The sequence below is a fragment of the Tasmannia lanceolata genome, unplaced genomic scaffold, assembly GCF_043159265.1.
Source record: "Tasmannia lanceolata isolate RefF3 unplaced genomic scaffold, GAP_Taslan_0.1 ptg000015l, whole genome shotgun sequence".
NCBI classification, from domain to species: domain Eukaryota; kingdom Viridiplantae; phylum Streptophyta; class Magnoliopsida; order Canellales; family Winteraceae; genus Tasmannia; species Tasmannia lanceolata.
Window position 1 is genome coordinate 14,126,191 of NW_027518692.1, and position 25,987 is coordinate 14,152,177.

At 38.7% G+C, this 25,987-nt stretch overlaps 1 protein-coding gene across 1 annotated transcript in view; it reads right to left on the reverse strand.

The window, feature by feature from the left end:
• The window catches only part of LOC143845551 (peptidyl-prolyl cis-trans isomerase FKBP42-like), a 31,332-nt gene that overhangs the window by 853 nt on the left and 4,492 nt on the right, over positions 1–25,987 (reverse strand). Inside the window, exons 2-8 of the mRNA XM_077353930.1 lie at positions 25,214–25,287; positions 16,246–16,428; positions 8,510–8,599; positions 8,164–8,348; positions 7,667–7,789; positions 7,407–7,559; positions 3,144–3,486 (exon numbers count right to left, since the gene is read on the reverse strand). Coding sequence (XP_077210045.1) covers positions 3,166–3,486; positions 7,407–7,559; positions 7,667–7,789; positions 8,164–8,348; positions 8,510–8,599; positions 16,246–16,428; positions 25,214–25,247 — 1,089 coding nt within the window. The 5' untranslated portion in view covers positions 25,248–25,287 and the 3' untranslated portion in view covers positions 3,144–3,165. The remainder of the gene's footprint in view (positions 1–3,143; positions 3,487–7,406; positions 7,560–7,666; positions 7,790–8,163; positions 8,349–8,509; positions 8,600–16,245; positions 16,429–25,213; positions 25,288–25,987) is intronic.

Below are 25,987 nucleotides of genomic sequence, written 5' to 3' on the forward strand. Positions count from 1 at the left end.
AGAGTATTTTGCTTGGTAGTTCCAATTCAAAAAAAAAATAAGTATTTTGCTTGGTAGCTATCTGAGAGCATGAATAAGTCCAAGGAAGCCATATAAGAGGGATATTGAAGAATAAGAGGTCATAGTATATTTCGACCCGAAGAGTTATTGACAGAAGATGGGATAACCATCTACACATCCACCTTCATGGAGCAGGTTACTTCCTTAACTTGGCTTTATTCTTCAGCCCCACCTGCTCCAGGCATAATGAGATCACCAAAGGCTTCGTAGATTGCATTAGTAGATCGATACCTAATGAAGTTACCAAATTGGTTTACTTAACCTAACTTTATTTTTTAGTCTCATCTTCTCTGGGCATAAGAGGACAGAAAAGTCAGGACTGCATTAGGAGATTGATACCTAATGAAGGAAAGCAAAATATCATCATTGCTCAGGTTGAGGAGTATCGCAAAGCCTTAGGTCCCTTTGGGCATAACTATGACAATCGGCAATTGAAGCAACGTGGATCCAAGTACTTTTTAGTTTTTAGTTTTTACTTATTTAGTTTTAAATTAATTTGATGTCATGCCTTGAATTGATTGCTTTCTTTACTATTTGATATCTAATAAAATGTTTAGTACTTATGGTAGTTAATTGGTGAATTTATTTTAATGTCCCTGGAGGGGGGGCAGGATTTTACATGCAATTAAACACCTGGTAAATCCATGTAAAGACAAGTGCTTTATTCTGTTTGGATGCAACTTAACAGGGAGAGGGAGAGTTAGAGAGAGAGTGAGAGAGGAGGGGAGGATTACCTAAGAAGTTTCTTCTTTTTTGAGTTATTTCATACGGAAATCCTAGCGATGCCACATCACCAGACATGTCAATATTACTGTCATTTCTTGTCTGGTAGTTGTTAGGGATTTTGATGCTACATTGGCAACCCAGCACCATAAAGTATCGGACAAGTGGTTTTTTTTGGCTTGAGGATTACCTGGAATCTTCTTGCAATTGGCATCCAAACAGAGCCTAAGCGTAACATCTAGTGTTTCACTGCTTTGTGATGTGAGAGGAACTGGAGGACATTTGATGGAGTATTTTTTAGTTGTCAGCTAATCATTCGTGGGAACTTTTGATTTTTGAATAAGATTTTTTATTTTAAAATAGCTTTTATTATAGGTCCATACAAAACAGAGTATCTGTATTTTTTGTATTATGAAGGAAATATCTGCTATGGAATAGCTATAGATAATGAATAAAGAGAACGATTCATTTTGAAGCATTGCTCTAGTCGATGTTATGTATACTACCAAGTTGCAATGGTGGATCACATAGATTCCGGGGAGTAGATCACTGAGAAAGAAACCATGTTCTTCTTGCTAATCCTAGTTGGATGGATTACAGTGACATGATGTTTGATGTCACTGCTATACAGACAAATCCTACTGGTTAAGATGATCTTCCACCCAAACTAAAATGAGATTGGGATTGGGAGCAGTTTTGTATCAGCTTCTTCTCAGCCCTAGGTTCAGGCAAGTGAGAGGAGAAAGAGTGCTCCTCAGAGTGTGTTTACTTTCTAGTTTCTACTGCTAGGTTTGTGAAAAACATAATCTACTTATACTTCAAGTCACAATAAATAATACTATCGCATATTGATGCAAGTAAAGCTAAAGAAAAAGCTATAGTGCATCATCATGTACTAATAGATGAGAATGATCATGAGGGGGAGGGCATTTGCTATGATGATGAAGATGATAATGACATTGAAGATGAAGACAAAAATTATCATCATTGATGTGTCCTAGTCCTGTTTTATATTTGCGTATTTACTTTTGCTAAAGTATAAAAGATTAAATAACGCCATCTCCATCAGCTTAAGCTTTTGGACCAACTGGTTTTTCACATGGTATTAGAGCCAAAGGTCCTGAGTTCAAACTTCAAACTCCAAACCTCCTTGATAGCAAAAATCCACATGCAATGGCCAAAACCCAAAAGTGGGGCCACAATAGGGTGCAACTCAGGTCAGGTTGGGTCGGGTTGAGGCCAACCCTAACCCAACCCAAGATAGCATTCCCTCAACCCTAACCCAACCCAACCCGATCCTCGGGTTGAGAATTGTGAACCCTAACCCAACCCGCCTCCAAATCGGGTCGTTGGTTTCGGGTTCATCTAGGGCCAAACAGAAAAATACACGAAAGAAACATAAGCCTAAGAAAATCATGATAAAATTAGAGGACTGAGGTCGGGTCGGGTTGCCAATGCCTCAACCCTAACCCAACCCGAAATTAAATCAGGATGGCTTTTCCAACCCTAACCCAACCCAACTCGGGAAATGCCAACCCAACCCGAGCCAAAATTGGGTGGATCCCGTCGGGTTTGGGTTGAGCCCGACCCAAGTTGCACCCCTAGGGCACATGTTCCATGTGTAGGCGAACCCGAGAAAGAGTGGCCACACATGAGGGGGAGTGTTAAAGTATAAAAGATTAAATAACGCCATCTCCATCAGCTTAAGCTTTTGAAGTAACTGACTGGTTGTTTCACAACTTTCATTTGAGTTTTGATGACCAATGGCATGTGATGTGCATGAATTTGACTATTTGTGCTTTTTATGTAGGGATGTAAACTTGTTCATATCCCTAAGGCTTTGTGACACTCCTCAACTTGAGCATCAAGGAATACATAATCATTATACCCACATATGCTGCCCACCATTAATTTGCAACAGTTATTTTCAGAGCCTTATCCAGTAAGGTGGCAAAATATTGAGGGTAAGAACTGTTTTTCGCCAAAAATTTCTGATTTCCAAGTGAACTGAGTGTGCTTTTGATGGAAAAAAATAGAGCATTATGCCTCTAGTGTCAAAGTCAGAGGTTGGAACATATAAGGTACATACTATTTCAATCAAAAGAACAAAAAGAAATATTTCATTATCAACCAGATGACGACAAATACTCTAAAGGGTATTATTTGAGAGAAAGGCGTGATAGGGGGCTCTTTTCAAGTTCAGTCGGTAAGCGTCACGAGTCTAAGGGCGGAGTTATGTTATATTTTCAAACTTCCTTTCTTTAAGAGGATATTTGTTTGATCAAGATAAGAAAAACAATAAAACCAAGTATTATCGTGAACAATCTATTGAAATTAAAAATAGCTTAGTCAAAACTTACCACATAGAAAAGGTCGGTTCAATCAGTCAGCCTTGCGCCTTTTGAAGAGGCCAGAGAATAGAGATATCAGCCATTTCCAAATGAGAATGAGCCAAGTTAGTCGCTGAGGTTTAGGTTCGGGCCTCGGTCCAAAAATCCCTTTGTAGATCTCCTTCTGTTTAAGATAAACAGCTCGGTCATGTTCGGCAAGCGAACGCAGCTCCTTCACAATTGCCTTGTCTTCTGGTGCATATTTTTTGGCTTTCTGAAAGTCTTCTCGTGCAGCATCTGTCTGGCCGAGTTCTGCTCTAGCTTTTCCTCGCCGAAATAATGCTTTAACATTGTTTTCATCCTCTGATAACACCTGATATAGCCCATTACCCAACTCAATTAAACGAAAGAAACATAACTTCCAGTAACTAAAATTTTCTGATGTAATTTCTGGCCTAAACAAGCTACATTTCTTTCATAATAACAAAAACACCTATTAGGTATGTCTGAAACCTCCCACTTACTGCTAGAACACAAGATTACCTAATTTAGAAAACTATTAAAAATAAGGGATTTGCTAGCGTCCATCGCAGAAGGCATTTCACGGATGATCTGTTTCATGTGGGAACCGCTACATAAGCTCACTTTTAAGTAGATTTTGTCTTTATTCATGAGGTGGCTGCGCTCACATGCAACAGACCATCCATGAAATGCCTTCTGCGATGGATGCTAGGAAATCCCCAAAAAAAAAAAAAGCTTCCCTAATTAAGTAGGATAATTATACATACTTGAATAGAAAGGGAAAGGGAAAATGACCAAATGAAAGGACTTTCTACTCACTATGACATATGAAGAGGGGAGACTTGGAAATAACCAATCTATAGTGATGGTGACTGGTTTGCAAGGGTTTAGGACAAAAATACCCTCATTTTTAAAATACCGTCACCTCTCTCTCTCTCTCTCTCGTGGGATGATCCCAACCGTCCATTAGAGGGCCCCAATGCCCCCCTCTCTCTCATGGGATGATCCCAACCGTCCATTAAAGGGCCACAATGCCCCCCTCTCTCTCATGGGATGATCCCAACCGTCTATTAGAGGGCCACAATTCCTCTCTCTTTCTCTCTCATGGGATGATCCCAACAGTCCATTAGAGGGCCACAATGCCCCCCCCCCCCCCCTCTCTCTCTCGTGGGATTATCCCAACCGTCCATTAGAGGGCCCCAATGCCCCCCTCTCTCTCATGGGATGATCCCAACCGTCCATTAAAGGGCCACAATGCCCCCTCTCTCTCATGGGATGATCCCAACCGTCTATTAGAGGGTCACAATGCCCCTCTCTCTCATGGGATGATCCCAACCGTCCATTAGAGGGCCACAATGCCCTCTTTCTCTCATGGGATGATCCCAACCGTCCATTAGAGGGTCACAATGCCCCTCAGGTTCGTGCACCTCTCTCCAGTATCCTCTTATTCTGAGTGAACCTCCTCTCACAGGTTGGTAGTCTCTCCCTTTCAGTTGTTTAAACCCCTAAGTTTTTTAGAAATCTATGGTTTAAAGCCTTAAAGTTTGGTTTAAACCCCTAATTTTCCCCAAATTTTTCACAGATTATTGGTTTAAACCTCCAAGTTTGGTTTAGAAATTTAGTTTAGAAAACCCTATATTTTCCCAAATTAGTTGAGAAAACCGTATATTTTGGAAAATCAGTTTAGAAAACTCTATAATTTTCCCAAATCAGTTTAGACTCAAACCAATAAGTTAGGGTTGGTACTCTCTTTCTTTCAGTTTGGAAAATCAGCAACTAAAACCCTAATTTTTTTTTAGAAATCTATGGTTTAAAGCCCTAAAGTTTGGTTATGTTTTTTAGAAATATATGGTTTAAAGTCGTAAAGTTTTGTTTGAACCCCTAATTTCTTAGAATTGTATGGTTTAGAGCCCTAAAGTTTGGTTTAAACCCCTAATTGCTTCCAATTTTTTCACAATTTTTTTTCGACCCACAATTACGGGCAACTTCTTCCCGCCGATGTATTCAAATGATACTGCATCCTTTACAAAGCCGTCGACGTGTAAGATAAAAGAAGCTCTTCGTTCTACCGTTCTTCTGTTTACACAAAATTAAACCATTGTCAAAATAACCAATTGAAAAAAAATCATTCCAATTAACAAGTAAAGCAACCATTTAAGAATTATGCACAACTTCAACCACTACTAAATCTCCATAAAACAACATAAACCACTACTAAGACAATTCGGGCCACTTTTAAACACTCTAGACCACTACTAAGTCATGACAAGGAAATATGAACCACTGCTTACCCTATATAAACCACTTATAAATTCTATAAACCACTGTTAAGCCAATATAAACCACTTATAAACACTCTAAACCATTGGTAATCCTAAATAAACAACTTATAAACACTCTAAAACCACTGGTAAGTCTATATAAACCACTTATAAACACTCTAAACCACTGATAGGGTTATATAAACCACTTATAAACACTATAAACCACTGATAAGCCACTCTAAAACTACTGGTAAGTCTATATAAACCACTTCTTACCCTGTATAAACCATGTATAAACACTCTAAACCACTGATAAGCCTACATAAACCACTTATAAACAGTCTAAACCACTGATAGGCTTATATAAACCACTGTTTACCCTATATAAACCAGTTGTAAAAACTCTAAACCACTGATAAACCTATATAAACCACTTACAAACACTATAAACTACTTCTTACCCTGTATAAACCATGTATAAACACTCTAAACCACTGATAAGCTTACATAAACCACTTATAAACAGTCTAAACCAGTGATAGGCTTATATAAGCCACTGTTTACCCTATATAAACCAGTTGTAAACACTCTAAACCACTGATAAGCTTATATAAACCACTTATAAACACTATAAACTACTTCTTACCCTGTATAAACCAATGATAAACACTATAAACCACTGATAAACCTACATAAACCACTTATAAACACTCTAAATCACTGATATGCTTATATAAACCACTGTTTACCCTATATAAACCAGTTGTAAACACTCTAAACCACTTATAAGCCTATATAAACCACTTATAAACACTATAAACTACTGCTCACCCTGTATAAATCATTTATAAATCATTATAAACCAATTATAAACACTCTAAACCACTGGTAAGCCTTAATAAACCATTAATTACGATTATAAACCACTACGGAGGTTTCTTAACCAAAGAAGCTATATAAACCACTTATAAACACCCACTTCAGTACCGGTTTATGGTAGTGAAATACTAGTTAAACTTAAGAAATTAGTGGTTTACAGAAAAATAACAATGATTATAAAGTGTTTAAAGTAATTTAAATAAGATTAAATAGTGATTGAAGGCTTTCTGCAATGGAAGACAATAGTTTAACATGGAAAAGTTTCATTCAAGTTTATAAACATGCCTTATAATGGAAAGAGAGGGGAGAGGGGTAAAAATACACACCTTTCCATTAAATGGAAGCTTTCTGCAATGGAATGGTGGTTTCTAGTGAAGATTTTTAAGATTTCCAAATCCAATAACGTTTTTTTCCAATATTTGTTGAAAATGGAGGCGTTGTGCAATGCAATGAATGGTTAGGAAGGCTTTTACATCTAAAAATGAGGTTTTCAGCAATAGAATGGAGCTTTTGGCATCTAACAATGGAGGTTTTTGGGTTTCAAAAATGGGGGTTTTTGGGTTTTTCATACGTACGTTTTTTTGGTAGGTGGGAGGAAGAAGAAGAAGAGGGAAAAAGGTGGGTTTTGGGATTTGTTTTTCTCTAAATGTAATCATTTCAAAAAGGTGATTTGATAGGGGGAGAGAGAGAGAGAGAGAGAGAGAGAGAGAGTCAAGGGCATTTTAGTCATATGCACTCTTGATTGGTGATTTAGAAAACACCCCTCTTGAAATGTCATAGTCAGTAGAAACCCCTTCTATTTGGTCATTTTCCCAAAGGGAAAAGGACCACGATTACATCAGTAACAAAAGTATACAGTGGGATCCAATCTCAGATACCATTTGAAAAAACAAAACAAAAAAAGGATGCAAACTCAGAAAAAGAGCAGCAATACTGTCAATTCAAATGCTACTTTTTTTTTTAGAGAGAAAAAAAACAATTTGGATGTAATCTATGGTCAAAAGCCAAAACATATTTATTCCATTATAACCAAAACAACGCCTAGTACGTATTGTTCCAATCTTCCATTTACTAGTGATTTACATTTTTATGAATCAAGAATAACATATGAAGAATTTTATATACATACAATGCTGCACTGTCCAATGGCTTCTTCATAACGCTTCAGCTTCATTAAGCATGCTGCCATGTTGAGATGGCATGGGTTCTTCACAGACAGGGCCATATCCCTGTATTTCCCAAATAACTGGAACATGAAGTCATCTCCCATGTACGCTATGGCCTGACAGGAAAAAGATAACCATCAAAACAAAGTCCTGTACAACTCAGAAAAGAAACCATATGTGATTCCAAATTTAGAAATCCAAAGGATATCAAAAAGTCAGTAACCATTTCATACTGTTGCATAGCCTCCTCCAATTTTTCATCCTTGAAATAAGAGTTGCCTTCCATCTTCCTTTTATCCGCCACTCCAATCCTTTCCTCAACTGTCATATCACTGCGAGCTTTTCCCTAGAAAAATGTATCTTAGAACAGTCAAACTAAAGCATTATACTGAGAAATGAGAAGCCCCAATAGTTCAAAACATACGCATACAGATGTGCAGGAATAAAGTGTCCTAATCATAGTTCAAACTGCTCAAGGAATACATTAACAAGGAATCCATAATTCCATATTAGATCCAAGGATTCAAATTTCGGTTCGGGTTTCAGTCCCTACTGAAACCGAAATTTTAAAATTTTCGGCTGAAATGATCCAATTTCGGTCGAAATCTATGCCGAAATCCGAAATTTCAAAATTTCGGTCCCAACCGAAATTTCGGATTTTGGACGAAATTTAAAACCATGATTAGATCCTCAAATCATTATGGATTGTGGTTAGCTTACTTCATTGGCTTCGTCAAAACCAATAAGCTCAACTTCGTATAGGAGGTCCGCCATTGGTGGAACATTGGGGAAGGAAAAGCTCCCCTCTTTACCGTAGCCTAATTCCCAACCCACATGCAATAGTGCACGTTCACCAGCTTTCATGTTTGACACACCAATACCCAATCCTGCCATCTCTGTTTTCTCTGTTGAGAGACAAGCTAAAGTTACTAATATTTCAAATTCAGATTTAATACAAACAAATTTCAATTTAAACTAGTAATTCTTTTGAGGGTGCCTATCATGACTGCCTTGCAGAAACTATATTTAGTGACAAAAATTCAAAAACCAAGTTAATAAGAATTACCTTTTCCTAAAATCAATTCGATAGGTCGTTGTTCATTCCATGTGTCTTCAAACTTGTGCATGGTGCTTTCAGCCCATGCTCTGTAGTGCACTGCAACAAATAAAGAGAGTTTCTCAAATACAACCAAGTCTTACAAATTACAAGCTGGTTTGGAAATTCTTCACAAAATCGCACAGTAAAAGGTTAAGCCCCCATGTAGTTGCAAGTTGAAGAAGGCTAGGCACATATAGCACAAGGGGGGCCATGGCCCCCCCAATGACTTGCAAATTCTCTTTTATGTTGCATGCATGCTTAGCTAGTTTAGTGGCCATGCACCCCACCCCCCAACATCCCACCACCACCAATGACCAATGGAGCCAACTGTAAATAAGTCCGGCCCCCCCAAGTGTAATTTCCTGGCTCCAGGAATGTAATTTTGTTGACTAAGGGGAAAAGGTTGACTAGTATCATTGATGGGATCGGTGACAGTGCTAGGGAAAACAACTTTTCTTCCTTTTCATTCCTAAGAGCTCTAATGATGTAGCAGATAGATTGGCTAAGTCTGGGGTTTGCAGGAATTCTCTGTATATAAGGTACCCTCTGACATTAAATAAGGTACCTTATATAAGGTACCCTCTGACCATTTCAAAAAATAAGGTACCCTCTGACATTAATGTAATTATGTAATTTTTCTTCTTTTTTTAATAAATCATTGTCTTTCTCGTAAAAAAAAAAAAGATAAAAAAGTATGTTGTTACTCCTAGATAATCCAATAAAGCAATCTGATACATTAAAAAAATCGATGCAAGAAGTGCAACAAAAATAATTCACTTACTAATAACCCTAAGCTGTATGAGCATGAAAACAGTTTTCAGTTTGAATCTATAACATTATCAGAAGTCAACAACCAGACCAAGTTTCTTGCATAGTAAATAGACAAAAGACCGACTCCAACAAGTTTGAGACAAAGGCTTTGTTGAGTTGAGTAAATAGACAAAAGACTAAAAAGTGGAATCCATAATCCAGAAGAACAAAAAAGTAGGGGTATGATTTCCTTCTACACACCATTTTCAAAAAAAAAGAAAAATGATTTCCTTCTGCACACAAGATAAACTAACTAGTAACTACAATCTAGATCCGGTACCTTCATTTTAGAAACTGGAGAGGGAGGAAAATTGTTCTCTTGCGCAATCAAAAGGATGTAGGTCTGTGATAATGTCCCTTGTTTAAATTGTCATGTTATTCTTCAATAAGCATCACTTCTTAAAAACTCCCCAAGCCAAACATCGACACGACCAAGTCAACTCCCTTTTACCTTGGCCGAGTTCTCATCAGAGACAGTTTTAAAACATCGATAAGTACAATAATAAATATGATCAGTGTATGTATATGGCAACTAATACATATTGCTCCCTAACAATAAATCCCACAATCCGTCCTGCCAAAAGGAATGTGTTCATTTGAAAGGCCCCATCATGGATGGGGTGTGTACCAAAACTCAGCTTTATTGGATCATCTTAGGATGTCCATTTGTGGGTGAGAAAATGGGAAGATACTGTTTGTCCACAAACCTGCCCATTTTTTCACCCCACAAATGGAAGGGTTAGGTTGATCCAATGGAGCTGATTTTTGGTACACACCCCATACATGATGGGGCCTTTCAAATGAATGCTTAGGATCACCCAAAAAATGTGGGCCCACCATGTTTCCGGCACTCGAGCACAGATAAGCTTATTTGTGCTCGAGCGCAGGAACTGTTTCCTCATTTATGTATATGTATGTATATATCTATATGTATGTAGGTATATACATTGTGTGTATACATAAAGCGAAGCCACTTCTACATTACAGGCGGGGCTAATTAAAATCGATTTTCTATCTTTGTTATATTTTTATAAAATATTAAAAAATTATTTTCTCAACTCAACAAAGCCTTTGTCCCAAACTAGTTGGGGTTGGCTAAAAAATTATTTTAGAGAAGAAAAAATATCTTTCTTTGCTATTTTGTAGATTAGTGGTATGTTATAACATTATGTGCTATATTTATATGAATTGCATGCAAAGTTTGGTGTATGGATTATATATTTATATAAATTACATGTAAAAATGTGGCATGTACTGAATTATCTAGCATTCGCGCCAGTGCAGATCACTAGGTATTCGATGTTGTTAAACCTTTTTTTTTAATGGTAAAGACTGTATTAAAAAGAAAGAGACCTAGAGGGTCAATACAAATCAAGAAATAAAGAACATAAGAAAGGAGACGAGAGATGCCCAAGGAGGAGGGGAGAACAAAGACATCAAGGGGGAAGAAAATCATAAAGCTCCAACGCCTCTTTTGACACCCCTTCCCTGGTTAACGTATCGGCTACGTCGTTGGCCAATCTTCTCACATGAACGAAGAAAGGAGGGGATTCGCCCACCCTTTCTGGAGAAAAATCCCCAAAGAGAAGGGGAGAACAAAGACATCGGAGGGAGAAAACCGTCAAGCTCAAACGCCTCTTTCAACGCCCCTTCCCTGGCTAGCCTATCGGCTATCTCGTTAACCTATCTTTCTCACATGAACGAAGGAAGGAGAGGATTCGCCCACCCTATCTATAATCTCCTCAAATAATTTAGCTACCCACCATGGATAGGACTGGGCACCAGAAAGCCATCTATTGGCATTAAGAGAATCTCCTTGCACAATTACTTTATCCAAACTCAACTCTTCAAGAAATTTAGCTAACCTCCATGGATAGGAATGGGCACCAGAAAGCCATCAATTGACATTAAGAGAATCTCCTTGCACAATTATTTTATCCAAACTCAACTCTTCAAGAAGTTTGATTCCTTGACAGGCCGCTTGCACTTCTGTTTCGCTAGAGTACTATCCCTGCTGGTCCCAAGAAAGACCACGTTACAGAACCATTCTCGTCTCTAAGAACACCTCCAATGCCCAACAGCCCCGGATTTCAAACATTGGACCCATCAAAATTTAATTTTAGGAAACCCAAATCGGAAGGTATCCAAACATGTGCTATCTTAGATCTCAACTCTGAGCTATTGCATATTTCCTTCCATCTGTACCATAAATCATGGGCAGACACAAACATAAAGTGAGGAGAAGCCTTTGCCCAAGCTATAACTATGGCAACAGCTTTATTAGCGAGAAAGAGGGGTCTCTTGGAATGTCCTTTAAACACCCAATTATTCCTCTCTTTCCAAAGCACCCAAATAGTCGTGAGGAGGGAAATTTTCCATAGAACTTCCCCTTCTTTGTCCAAGGAACAAGGGACCAATTGTCCAATAAATCTACTAGGGAGGCCAGGAAAACCCAAGCAATCTCGAATCTAACCAAAATACAACTTCATACTTCTCTGGCCAACTTGCAATGAATGGAAATATGGTCTGCTGACTCCCCCGCCTCGATGCAAAGAGCACAATGATCAATGATGAGCATCTTCCGCTCTCGAAGGAAATCCATCATTTGAATTCTTCCAAGGCACGCCCCGCCCAACCGAAAATAGCCATGCTTAGGGGGCTAGGATCGACCACACTTTGGCGACTCTGGAGGCCCCAGAATCAAGTACAAGGTGTAGGTAGAAAGATTTGATAGTGAAAATAATGGTGGAGTTCCAAGTCCAAACCCTTTTATCTGAGCCCGACAATTTGATGCAGCAACCTTCCAAGACACTCAAAAATCAACTCACCGTGTCAAGCTCCCAATCGAAGAAATTTCTGATAAAAGAAGGCACCCAAACCACCTAGCCATCTCTTCTAAGAAAGCAATCTCGGACTAGAGCTTCTTTGGACGAGGCCATGGCAAACAACTCTTGGAATGAATCTTTTAAAGGAAGCGGTGTACTCCAACTATCATGCCAGAATCTGACTCAGTCCCCTGAGGTAACTTTGAATTGCACCCCATTTAGAAATTTACGTTTAACTCGCAAAATATCACGCCATACAGTCAACCCCTAATGACTAAATCCGTCTTCTATTGCCCAGTTCCCAATAGAATATCCATACTTACTGTCAATTACTCTGACCCATAGGTGAGAGACTTCTTCCCTAAATCTCCACAATCACTTCCTAACAAAGCTTGATTAACCTCTTTGATCTTTCTTATCCTAAGATTGCCGCCCTTGATAGGTTTGCAGATTTCCTCCCAACTTACTAAATACCTTTTCTCTCTCTTGCACCCTCCATAGGAAGCTTCTTTGGATTTGCTCCAATCTATTAATAATGCTCATGGGACATCTAAAGACAAACAAGAAATATATAGGAATATTAGCCAAAACTGCTTTGACGAGAGTCACCCTTCCACCCTTGGATACAAGGTTCTACTTCCAACTATCCAATCTTCTTTCAACCCTTTCAACAATAAGATCCATATTTAATTTGTTAGGCCTACCAACCCCAAGAGGCAAACCAAGATAAGAAGAAGGAAGAAAGTCCACCTTGCAACCCAATAAACCTGCCAGACCTTGGGTTGTCACCAAATCAATGTTAATGCCAAAAATTCTAGACTTAAGCAAATTTGAGTGTTGGCCCGTGATCAACTCGTAACATCTAAGGACAGATTTAAGATTAGAAACTTGAGCGGCTCAGGGGGACAAAATGGAAGAGTATCATATGCAAACCGTAAATGAGACATCTGTACCATCTCGCCCAACCTTGAATCCTTCAATTAGGCCACTTGTACTGCCTCTACCCAACAGCCTGCTCAAAGTTTCAGCCACTATGACAAAGAGAAAGGGGGAGAGAGGATCGCCTTGTCCTAACCCTCTAGAAGATTTTAAAAAAATCCTCTAAGAGAACCAATATGAGTGTGTGTTTTTTTGCTTAAGTGATGGTTTTTTAGTGTGTATTGTGCTTATTCTAGCACCTAATGAAGTTCCATCTTAAATGTCCATCATTTGCATACATTCCATAAGTTTCGTTGATTTGACATGTTTCTATTTCCATCACGATTGAAATGCATACCAAATCTGAAACCTAAAACGTTGCCTGTAAATAAACAAATAAACAAGAACGTTAGGCATGCTAGAGTCTCACTTGCATGCCCTAAGTGTCTCATCTGGGTTCAAAGCACCTCACCCCCACATCTGCAAAAAGGTTGCAAAAACGTTTTCATTCATAAAGTTTGTCATTTGATGGCCCTAGGTTTTACATATATAGACTTCTCCAAGACTACAAGTAACTTAAAACTCATAAAAATAAACTGACAGCAAAACAAGTTGTGGTCCATGTGAGCCTCATTACTAACTCACGCTAGTACGCTACTAATAACCATGGTTTTAAATTTCGTCCGAAATCCGGTCAAGACCGAAACCGAAACGTTCCGAAACTGAAATTGGCAAAACGTACCAAATTTCGGCCGAAATTTCGTCCTTTCCAAATTTCATCTGAAATTACCGAAATTACCCAAAAAACAACATTTTGTGCGTCTTTAACGAATTTCGGCCGAAATTTCGGTTTCGGCTAGGTCCAAAATATATGCCGAAACCGAAATTTCAAACCATGCTAATAACAACTAAGAATTACAAATAAAATCTAAGAAAAATAACACTAAGCTAAGGTGGCCCCCAATGTGACCTAGGTATCACTTATTCTCAGATGATCATGGAACTAACCTTTTTTTTTTTAAATGGTAAAGAATTGCATTAGTATAAGTAAGAAACAAGACAAGGGCGGGATCCGGCAACTAAGGAGTGTCAATACAAGGAAGACAAAAAACAAAAGAAAGGGAAAATACAAAGCGATGGACTCTTAAAGAAGAAAGAAAGTAAAAATCTCTAAAGCCTCCGTAGCCAAATTGCATTAATATAAATAAGAGACAAGACAAGGGCAGGACCCTGCAACCGAGGAGTGTCAAACTGTCAATACAAGGAAGACAAAAAACAAAAGAATGGGGAAATACAAAGCGATGGACTCTTAAAGAGGGAAGAAAGTCGAAAAATCTCTAAAGCCTCCCTGGCAACTCCTTCCCTAGCTAGTCTACCAGCCTCATTATTCACAATTTTTCTTACACGGTGGAAGGATATACAGTTGGGGCTCTCATAATGAATGCTCCATAAATTTTTAATCTCTTATATCCTATTGCTAGACTAGGAATTGACAATGTTCCTACATTGGTAATTTATAATCTCTCATTTCAAATACTTAATAAAGAAAAATAGAAAAATCCAAGTGATATTAGATATAAGAGAGTACCTTCCTAGAAAATGTTGTTCAAAGTACATGTATTTTGCTATATGTTGGTACAAAATAGGAGAAGGAAAACAAAAGATGGTGGTGAAAGAGCATTCTCATCTCTCTCAACTCATCTCTCTCTCAAGTGTAACTGTAAGAGCATTAAATGCTAGGGTAGTCATCAGTCATCTCTCTTTGAAATGACAAGTGTAAGCCTCATCTCCTTCTCTTTTAAACGACAAATGTGAGCCTCATCTCTCTCTCTCTCTCTCTCTCTCTCTCTCTCTCTCTCTCTCTCTCTCTCTCTCTCAGCATTAGACAAAATAAATGTAAAGTGTGGTGAAGCTTTGAGAAGATTAAGGTGATAGAATTTTTTTCTAATACTTTATGGGTTATAATATTTTATATAAAATAAGCCACTGAAGATATTAATTATAGGAGCCCTGACTGTAGAAGAAACTGATACTCGGTCCATAATCTCGTCCATCCAATAAACAAACCACCAAGGATGGGAGAGGCTTCCCTTTAGCCAGTTTATTACATTGTGTGAATCCCCGCCCACAATGACTTGATCAAGGGTGTTGGGCTCAATTAGCCATATGCCTTGGAGAAAAGTTCTAATTTCAGCCTCATCAGAGTCTGCTATCCCAGCAGGGCCTAAGAAGGCCCATTTCGTTGCTCTGTCATAAGCTCTTAAAAGCCCGCCTACTCCAACAGGCTAGGATTCCCCAAGCTTTAAACGCCAAAGTTTAGCTTTAGTTTGCCTTGGCTAGGCAGCTCCCAACCTTAGGAAACAGGCTCCCGGAGCTCGACACTATTACAAACCTCTCCATCCGTTCCAAAGTTCATAAGCTGAGACGAACCTGAAACTGGGTAGAGCCCTAACCCAACATATGGTTAGTGCAATCACCTTCATGAAGATGCAATGAGGGATTTTTACTAACCCTCTAAATACCCTGGCATTCCTCTTTTCCCATAATACCCAGATAGTGGCCAATAATACCACATTCCATAGGATCTTTCCTTTTTACGCCATGAAGCATGGGGCCAACTATCTAGAACATCATAGAGTCTAGATGGGAATACCCATGTCATACCAAATATACTAAGAATTTTGCCTGTGAGACTTAGCCACTTAAAAGTGTCATTTAAAGCCTATGTTTATAAATTTATAAACCTCTAAAGGTTTCGATCATTCCTCACTAGCCCGAACACAAATCAAAATTCTCACTTAAATATCTAACACAAAAAGTTATGAACCAGCCAGTCCAATCCAACAACAACTAACTACAATGGAACAGACTGCCAATTCACAGTTAAAAAGATCATCTTAATAGCATATTGGAGTTTTGCATTCAAAGGGAATAAGATCCTCAAAAAAGACATCAAAAACTATATGAAGTCATTGGATGCCATAATGAACACAGTAGTGTCTACTGATAGAACCAGGATTCCCAATTTCACTTCACAAGAACGGGAAAAAAAAACAAGAAAAAGTAACTCCCGAGGAATTAGAAATAGCCTACAGGCTCCTCCGCCTTTGCATGGAAGAGAAATACATGTGATAAGTTATATGTTCTTACAGAAGCATGTTGAGAACTTTGCTGGTTTCTGACCATGACCTTCCTTAATGATTTGCTTTGTAACTTTCTCATGGAGAACTTCCACTTCTGAGTCAACCTTTGGGGTACCTTCAGTATCTTGCGGGGGTTCACCATGCACAAAGGCAGCATGCTCAGCAACAACCTCGTTATCATCATCTGGGCCTGTGAAATACACAGAATATCATCACTTTAACACTGTGTAACATGAGAAGAAGGCTATATGTGTCCGAAATAAGAACAGTTTACTGTTGAATGCTGAAAGATTTTTCCAAATGAGTATTATTAAAAAATTCTACAGGTTAAGAAATCATTGGATAAAAACTGCATCCAACCAAACAAGAAAAACAGAGATCGAGACAGAGCTACTCAATACGAAATTATAAAGAAATGAAACAACTTAACATGCTAAATGGGTCAAAGTACCACCTACCCAAAGAAAGTGTTTTAAGTAGCTAGAGAAACTCTGTTTTCATCTCAATCATTCCATATATCCAAACTTTAGAAGGCCAGAAGTTTTTTTTTAAAAAAAGGATCTCGAGTCAAAATACATGACCAAAGTCAAATAGATGTTTGTAACTTCAAGGTCCACTTGAAATGGCCCAAACTCAGAAAACATGACCGAAGTGACCTCCCTATCATTTGCAACTGATTATTTCATGTGCTGATCTAAAATCTAAGCAGAGATGAAAAGAAAAAACAGGCAATTGTTAGTGTAGTTGCAATGGTACAAAGTGATGAAACAACCACAACCAACAACATCAATTGACAAAAGATATAAGAAAAAATAAAACCATGTGCAAAATGGGCACTTTACATGGATGAATGATATATAAGAATAAGAAAATAAGAAGAATAAAATGAATATTCTGGTCAATTCACCATCATAGAAGCACTCGGAGAATTTAAGAACTGCATCTATATCTAATGATTTGGACAGCCTAGTGAAATGTACAGAATTTGGGGAACAAATGTAGGGAGCCAAGAAAGCCACGGGTCTTCGTAGGGCACATGGTGCACACTACATGAGATCAATTTTGAACCCCGATTGTATGGTTATATAAGATACATATATGGTACAGATAGAAACTATTGACTTAGCTTTTTTTTGAAATGGAAACTATTGACTTAGCTAATGGATACGAAAAGAATAAAAGGTTCATAATATGTATACAAAGTCCAGGAGGCAGAGTTATCGAACATTCTTCATGCCTGTGCACTTATATATGCGGCATTTGACAAAAATACCCTTCATGCCTGTGCACTTATATATGTGGCATTTGACAAAAATACCACCGGAAGTGATATATCATTGATTTCATGAATACCCTAGCATTTCTCCCCTTCCATAGAACTCAAACCGTAGCTAGCATCGCCGCTCTCCATAAGATTCTTCCTTTAGAAGGTCAAGGCACTGAGAACCAACTGTCCAAAAGCTCCACCAAACGACGAGAGAAAACCCATGACATCCCAAATTTATCCAGGATGCAGCACCATACCTCCCTTGCACAAGGGAAATGAATGAATAGGTGGTCCATTGTTTCACCATCGATCGCACATAAAGCAAAATGATCTTTTATCCACATATGGCGTTTGTGAAGATGGTCCACCATAAAGATCTTATCCTGGAAGGTTGTCTATCTAAATGCATGAACTCTAAGAGGAACTAGAATACTCCAAACTTTAGACAAATGAGAGGACTGCGGAGAAGATGCAATACGAGAGTAGGACTTAACTTTTCTCAATCTTGAAGGGACAACGGCGAATGGCGGATTGGTTTTGCTTAGCTTGTACCTACTGGAATTTCAAATGGTGACGATGTTGTCGATGGTGTAAGCAAAATCATCGCGATTTCCTGCCTAGAGATTCAACACCACATCCTCAAAGGGGGTCAAGGAATGAAAGCAAGAAGGAATTACTATGGAGATCCGGGGATTGGAGTTGCCCACCCTGTCATTATCTCAATTTCAGATGGAGGAACAAATGTCGTAGGTGCTAAGATTGGAGAGTACTATCTATGGGAAGCAAAAGAAAAACCCGGAAATCTCGTCGGATAATGCTAGTAATGAAGCAGACCGACCGCCTGACTCAGGGACGATCTCCTCTCTGGTTGAGGGGGGTACCTCATCATTAATCATCTCGGGCGAGGAGGTAGAAACGAGATTGGATACTCTCAAAAGCTGCCTCATCAGGAGGAAGCAGAATATGTTTGGTTCCCTCGATGACCTTTTGCAGTGGGCTAAGAGATCCTGGAATATCCCCTCCCTTTCGTGTCCTTGTGATTTATCAAGTAATGAAGTTTTGTTTATGTTCAAATCGGAGGAGGAAGCCGCCACGATCCTGGCCAAAGGATTGGAGGCGTGGGACAGTCATTTGATTTCTCTCTCCACCTGGAGCACAGAGTATGCTCAAGGTGCGGAGGCGCTATGGGTTAATTTCTATGGCATCCTCCTTTATGTCTGGGCCCTGTCAACAGTTGAAGCATTAGGTAATTTATTTGGACGAGTCCTAGAAGTAAACATGAAGGGGGACCATAATAATTATATGGCATTCGTATCTGCTAAAAATTTTGTTCCGTGGTGGAAGCCACCTCCGCCCTCTATTTAGATTCGAGCTTTGGGCCAGTTTTACACTGTGGGAGTTGCAATTCGGAAAAATCAGAATTCGGAGCACCAACTGGCGATGAGGGGGATGTCGTTGTCACTTTCCTCGGAAATCTAGTGTAAGGAGACCGTTGACCATTTGGGGCCCTCGAATTCAAATTTGAATCTTACAGATGCATCAGGTCATTTGAAGGGTCTGTTGTCTCCCTCCTTCCTATTAGGGCTGTTCATTCGGTAATAACCGAACCGAATGAACCGATTTGAACTAACCGAACAAATTTCGATTAGCTAAATCTCACAACCGAAACCGAAATGCATTAGAACCGAACCTAACCGAACCGAATAAGAATTTCGGTTGATCGGTTAGTTTGGTTAAAACCGAATTATGAACAGAGTGTAAGAAATCATAATAAGTTGAGATGGAAATGAAAATAGATTCATGCCATTACTAGCAAAAAAAAGGGCATTCCAGCCCACTTGACAGATAAAATCCCCACTTTGAATGATTTCATTGAGAATCGTTCAACTGTGAGGATAAGATCACCCCCTTTAACGTTGTTTCTTTGCTTTAAAAAAGCTAACAAATAACGTTAAGAGGGGGTTTTTTATGGAGGGGAAATATCACTATAAAAAAAATGGAATAGATTCATACCATTACTGAAAAAAAATAGAAGAAATCAGATTTAGACCAAAAAGAACTTAGAACTCTTCAAAGAAAGCCACCTTCTTTTATTCTGTTTTTGTCTATTCAAAAATCAAAAGGGATTTTGACAAAAGGAGTTTTTCTCTAGTTAGAAAGTTCACATGATGGGGTCGCGGTCGCCGGAGCCGTGGTCTCGGTCACCAGTGATGGGGTCACCGGTCGCTGTTGCCGGAGTTGGAGAAGCGGCAACAAAACCCAAAACCAAACCCTAATGAAACCCTAAAGAGAAAAGAGTAAAGAAGAGATAGAGAAATTAGAAAATAAAGCTCTTCTCTGGATTCTCATAAAAGTTTTTTTTTTAAGTAAAGGGTTATATATTCACCCCTTTTTTAACTCTGGACAACCCCTGCCTGACTACTCTTTTACTCTAGTGGGCCTTAAGAGGGGCCCATGGGGAGATTAATAGGTGCAAATTTATAGGACAACTTTACAGAATGGCATTAAGGACTAGCTGTTCATTCTCTTATTATAATATTATATCCAAAGCTTTCTCTTAGTATAATATCATATCCAAAGCTTTCACTTATATAATATTATATTTAAAGGCTGCCACTCTTCACTATTTTATTAAAAGGCTCGCATTCTTATACAATATAATATTATATTCAAACGATATCATCTCTCTTAATATAATATTATATTCTAAGAATCTTACGTAGGTAAACATAAACAAGTAACCGGCTAAGGCGGCTATTGCGGGAAATCGTAGAGAATACTTTAAACCCTTACTTCGGTTGTTCGGTTAAACCGAAGTTTTTTTCTCACAAACCGAACCGAAAACCGAAAACCAAAATCTGCTAAATTACGAAACCAAAACCGAATCGAAAAATCTCATAGCCGAACCGAAATAACTGACCGAATTCGGTTCGGTCGGTTATTTCGATTTAACCGGATAATGCACAGCCCTACTTCCTGTCCCTTCCTATCAAAGATGTCAGGGCCTCGGAAGTTTCAAACCCCCCTAGTTTAGTCTCCCCCCTACACACGCTATCGGATCCTATTATGGGAGGTGCCAGCATGAAGGTGTTTCGTCATAAATATCCTCCTAGGCTTGTCAGATCCTTGCGCCAAAAGATATGGAAGAGTGGACTGGTGAAGCCAAGGAAAGATCTGGAAACCTTCAGGTCAGGGATTTCTCGCTTACCTATTCAAGGAGCCCGCCCGGAGCCTCGTAAGCCAAAAAATGTTCGCCCAAGGAAACAAGGTGGCAGATTGGACAAATCTAATCCTGCTAGGGGGCCTTCCTGCGGAAGATCACTCCTGAAACTCACATCAGAAGTGGTTGGAATTTTAAAGGTTCAGAATTCAAGCTTTGTTGGAACCCCCTCGTTACCCAAAGTATCCATCGCTTGTGGATGAGGGGGTTTCCCAGGTCTTGGTTTGAGTTTGGGGGATAATGATTGGAAAAGGTATCTTACTACAGCGACGACGGCATTTGGAGGAATGATTACCTTCATTTAATAAGAGAGTTGATTGAAATACTTGCTTCGGACGAAAACCCCAATGCAATCAATGATACAGGATTACAGTACTCTTCTATCGAGACCTTAATGTTTTTTGGAAGTCGTAAAGGTTACTTGTGATGGGAGGATTGGAAATGGCTACTACGGCACAATTAATGCTCATTTATGATAATGGGAGATCTTTGCACGCCACATTAAATGCGAGTTCGGATACCTGGCTTATAATCAGTAAACATCCCGAGGCAATTTATCGTAAAATAGCCCCTTCTTACCCCTTCGTTTTCCTTCTAATATATCTGAGTCGAGGGTCTCTCAGTACAAGATGGAAAACCAGAACGCTTCCTCCTCATCTTACCCTGCTTTTTTGGGCCCCTTGGTTCGAGGCCTAAAGAGAAAACGGATGGTGGACTTATCAGAAATGGAGGACTCTCTAAAATAGATGAAAGAATTGGTATATAATGAGGAGTCAGCCTCTAACAAATCGCCCACATATAGAGAAGTCAATAGGGACTTCTTAAAACGGCAGTGGAAGTTATTTAAAGAGGCTGCTAACAGGAGGCCGGAAGTGTTTTTTAGTCTGACTAGATCGCGTAACGTGAAAGAAACTCACTCCCCTATGCACAAGCATCCTTTCTTTATCAAGGTATTGGTGGAAGAAAAGACCTCAAGACATCTTCGGTGGGAGGAAGATAAAGGGGTAGGGATCCAAAAGTTAGAGGCCATGATTACCAGGAAGAGAGCATCAGAAGAGAAAAAACCATCTAACGAGGAACTCTCGGCCATCAGCCTTGACGAGGAGATTTTCGCATCTGAGATTGCTGGACTACTACTGGAGTTACAGAAGTGCTCATCTTAAGGGGAGTCTATTTGGCTCTATTCACTTGCCTTCCTGAGAAATGAAAAGAAACGAAAATAAACAAAATTTTCTCGGGAATTTGGTTTTCTCGCCGTTCAGTAGTTTTCTCGGGAAAGTTTATTTACGGATGTGGAAATAACTTTTTAATACATGGAAAAGGGATTTTCTAGCAGATTCCGTCGAAACTTTATCGCGTAAACCATGGGAAAATCACTTTCCTTTCTCAAGCGAAAATTAGTCGGGCAAGGGTTTCTCATTTCCTCCCTTTTCTGCACGAGTGCCTCTCCTCCCATCCAAATCACGCCGTTAAATCTTCCCTCCGGCGAGATCTTCCCTCCGACGAACAATTCCAGGTACGATCTCGTCTCCCTCTCCCTCTCCCTCCCTCTCTCTCTGTCTTCTATTTTCGGTATTTTTTTTAAACCCCCTCTCTGTGTGAAAAAAAGGGGTTGGATCTGTTGAAATAAAGTGAGAAAAAAGGTTGGATCTGTTGGGAATCTCCTTCTCCCCCTCTCTCTCTCTCTTGGCCAAAAATGGTGTTTTGAAACTCCATTTTTTCCGTTGAAAATTGGTTGGATCTGTTGGAAGGATCGAACCCATTTTTTGAAACTCCATTTTTTTGAAACTCGAAAATGGGTTGGATCTGTTGGAAGGGTTGAACCTAATATGGCAGAAATGGGGTCTGTGTTTGTTTCAGGTATTTTTTTTTCTGCAAAAACTTGAGCATTTTAAAAATCACAAAATCCAGCAAAAATGGGGTTTGTTGGGCTCTGTGAGTTTCAAACAGATCCATCCTTTTTCTCAAAATATCCATTTCTAAAAAATAAAGTACCTAAATAATGGGTTAGATCTACTGCTTAAATGGGTTAGATCATATGTTTTTTTGCAAAAATGGGGTAATTCTTCTTTCCTGCATATTTTCCCTCACTTTCTGGGCAAGTGAACAGCGAGAAAGCAAGGGTAAATCACAGTTTCTTTTCCTTTCCTTTCCATTTTGCCACATCAGATTCCTTTTCCTTTCTTTTCCTTTCCTGCAGCAAGAAAACAAGTGAACAGAGCCTTTAAGAATGATAATCTCAGCATTCTGGTGCATAGTGCTTTTAGAAACTTTTGAGTTTTGGTAAGGTGGTCTCTGACGGAGCAACGATGGTTTTGTTTTTTAGTCTGCTGGTATCCTTGATGACTAAATATGCAGGGGACCGTTGGTCCCTATCTTCTGTAACTTTCGACTTCATCTATATATATATATATATATATATATATATATATATATATATATATATATATATATATATATATATATATATATATATATATATATATATATATAGAGAGAGAGAGAGAGAGGAAAGTGTTGGTGAGCTTAAGCTCACCAAACTTATGATGCGCTTAAGCGCCCCAATCACATGGGTCCCACATTTTCTATGGTGATCCAAACCATTCATTTGCAAGGCCCTATCATAGATAGGGTGTGTACCAAAAATCAGCTCCATAGGATCATCCTAACCCCTCCATTTGTGGAGGACAAAAATGGGCAGATTTGTGGACAAACAATGTCTATCCATTTTGACCTCCACAAATGGATGGGTTAGGATGATTCTATGGAGCTGATTTTTCCCCATCTATGTAAGGACCTTTCAAATGAATGCTTTGGATCATCCTAACAAAGTAGGCCCCCATGTGATTGGGCGCTTAAGCTCACCAACACTTTCCTCATATAATATATATATATATATATATATATATATATATATATGAGAAAACGGTTCCTACACATATGTGTAGAGAGTTCTCTACACACTAGCTTAAAATACAGTGTGGGCCCACATTGTTTGGGTGATCCAAGCCATCCATTTTAAAGGCCCTCACATAGATAGGGTGTCTACAAAAAATCAGATCCATAGGATCATCCCAACCCTACGATTTGTGGAGGTAAAATGGATGTCTTTAAACCTTCACAAATTAGTCCATTTTTTGTCTCCACAGTTCGAATGGTTAGGATGATCCTATGGATCTGATTTTTTGTGGACACCCTATCTATGTGAGGGCCTTAAAAATGAATGGTTTGGATCACCCAAATAATGTGGCCCCCACTGTATTTTAAGCTAGTGTGTAGATAACTTATCTACACATATGTGTAGGAACCGTTTTCTCTCTCTCTCTCTCTCTCTCTCTCTCTCTCTCTCTCTCTCTCTCTCTCTCTCTCTCTATATATATATATATATATATATATATATATATATATATATATATATATATATATATATATCTGTCGCTTTTCAAAAAATAAAATTGAGTGGGACTTAACACTAAATATGCCAGATGTGCTCCAAAACCAAATCCTCAGGCCACAAACAGTTCTAATTCTCCCTCTCGTGCAGATTTTGATGATCTTAGGATGCTCAAAATACTTCACATGTTCCCATTCATCTAAGAGAGATTTAAAAGTTGAATAAAACGAAAAAGGCTTGTGAAGTTTCACCTTTGAGTGCTCAAAGAGAAAGCAGCATACAGGGTCTAAACCATAAGCATATGCCAAGTTAGATCTACGATGCCAGCTTCTATAGCTGTTTCACTTTGAGTGCTCAAAGAGAAAGCAGCATACAGTGCCAAAACCATAAGCATATGCCAAGTTAGATCTAAGATGCCAGCTTCTTCTATAGCTGTTATGTGTGTGTGTGTGTGTGTGTGTGTGTGTGTGTGTTTCATCCCTTAAAGCCTTATGGCAGATCCACAGGGTCAGAAAGATACATATTTGCATCTATTTCGGGGAAACCTACGACCTCTTCCTGTCACAATCAGAAATACTACATGTCACTCGATCTGGACTTGGCAGGCGGACCCTGATATCAACAAGTCGAGACCATGACACAATATTACTGTGAACACTAAGTCTTAAGAATATCATTCACCCTTCGAACGAACAAAAAAAAGTCATAAGACTATCAAACGGTATCTGCGATAAACTGAATTTTTTTTCTGGTATTTGCAGAAGCTGACTTATCCAAATAACGAGGGCTCTAAACTCAACATACGCGTTCGAATTTATATCAATATAATGGAAAAAATATTAATGTCAGCATGGGTATTCTTGGAAGATAATGAATGAGAATATATTAGTAAAAAAAGTGAAATGGTTAGACCTATGAAATCAGGTGAACAAGGCATATATAGCACACAACCTGCAGACAATTTCTTGGGTAACAAAAAGTATTCAAGAAATAAGTGAGAATGAGTACTTGTGTTGCGCATGCTAGTTACAATAATAAAAGATTTGAAACTGGATCTATTTCTTCAAGAAGGGGTTACGAGTAAGATGAATCACCATTTGGTTGACTATAATCTTGACTGTCCTCCATGCTCAAAATGGAACCCCTCTCCAATGACCTTGTTGAAGTTCTGCACAAGATTTCTTACTTGAGCAAATAACAGTAGTCCCTAAATTGAATAGCAAATACAAGTGGCAATCATATTGCTTGAATCACTTTTAAATTATAGATCTTATACCACCATTTCAAACAAAATTAATAGATCTTATACCAATATTCCATTTATCATCCATTTTCATTTATTTCAAAAAAGATAAAACAAACATTTTCCTTTCAAGTATGAAGTCGTGTGTTAACTCAAAATATTACCAAACAAACGCTATGATCAAAATATTTAAACCAGTTAGCCCTCCCCTTCCTTTTGATTTTCATGTTTATGGATTAACAAAAAGATGTACAAATTTTAGAAGTTACAATTTCTTCAATTTTGTTTACAGTAGGCTATTCAAATTTTAACACTTTTTAATGGTGAAGATCTATTTAAAAAGGGAGGCAAAAGCCCAATATCAAGATTGATGCAGTCCAAAAATCTGGACTCTTCGTGGCGCGGCAGCAGATGCAAGATTGATAAAATAAATGAAAAATGAGCCCTTCGAACACCGTCGTAGGGAATAAGATACTTCGATCACCATCAAAGCAGATGTAATTTACTTCGATCCCGTCGAAGTCGAGTTTCTCGGAGTGAAACTAGATAATACTCCTGCAGGTGCTAATCCAAGCAACCAAAAGTTCTCTAAAGAAATCAAAAGCCTGAAGGCAATTTTCATTCA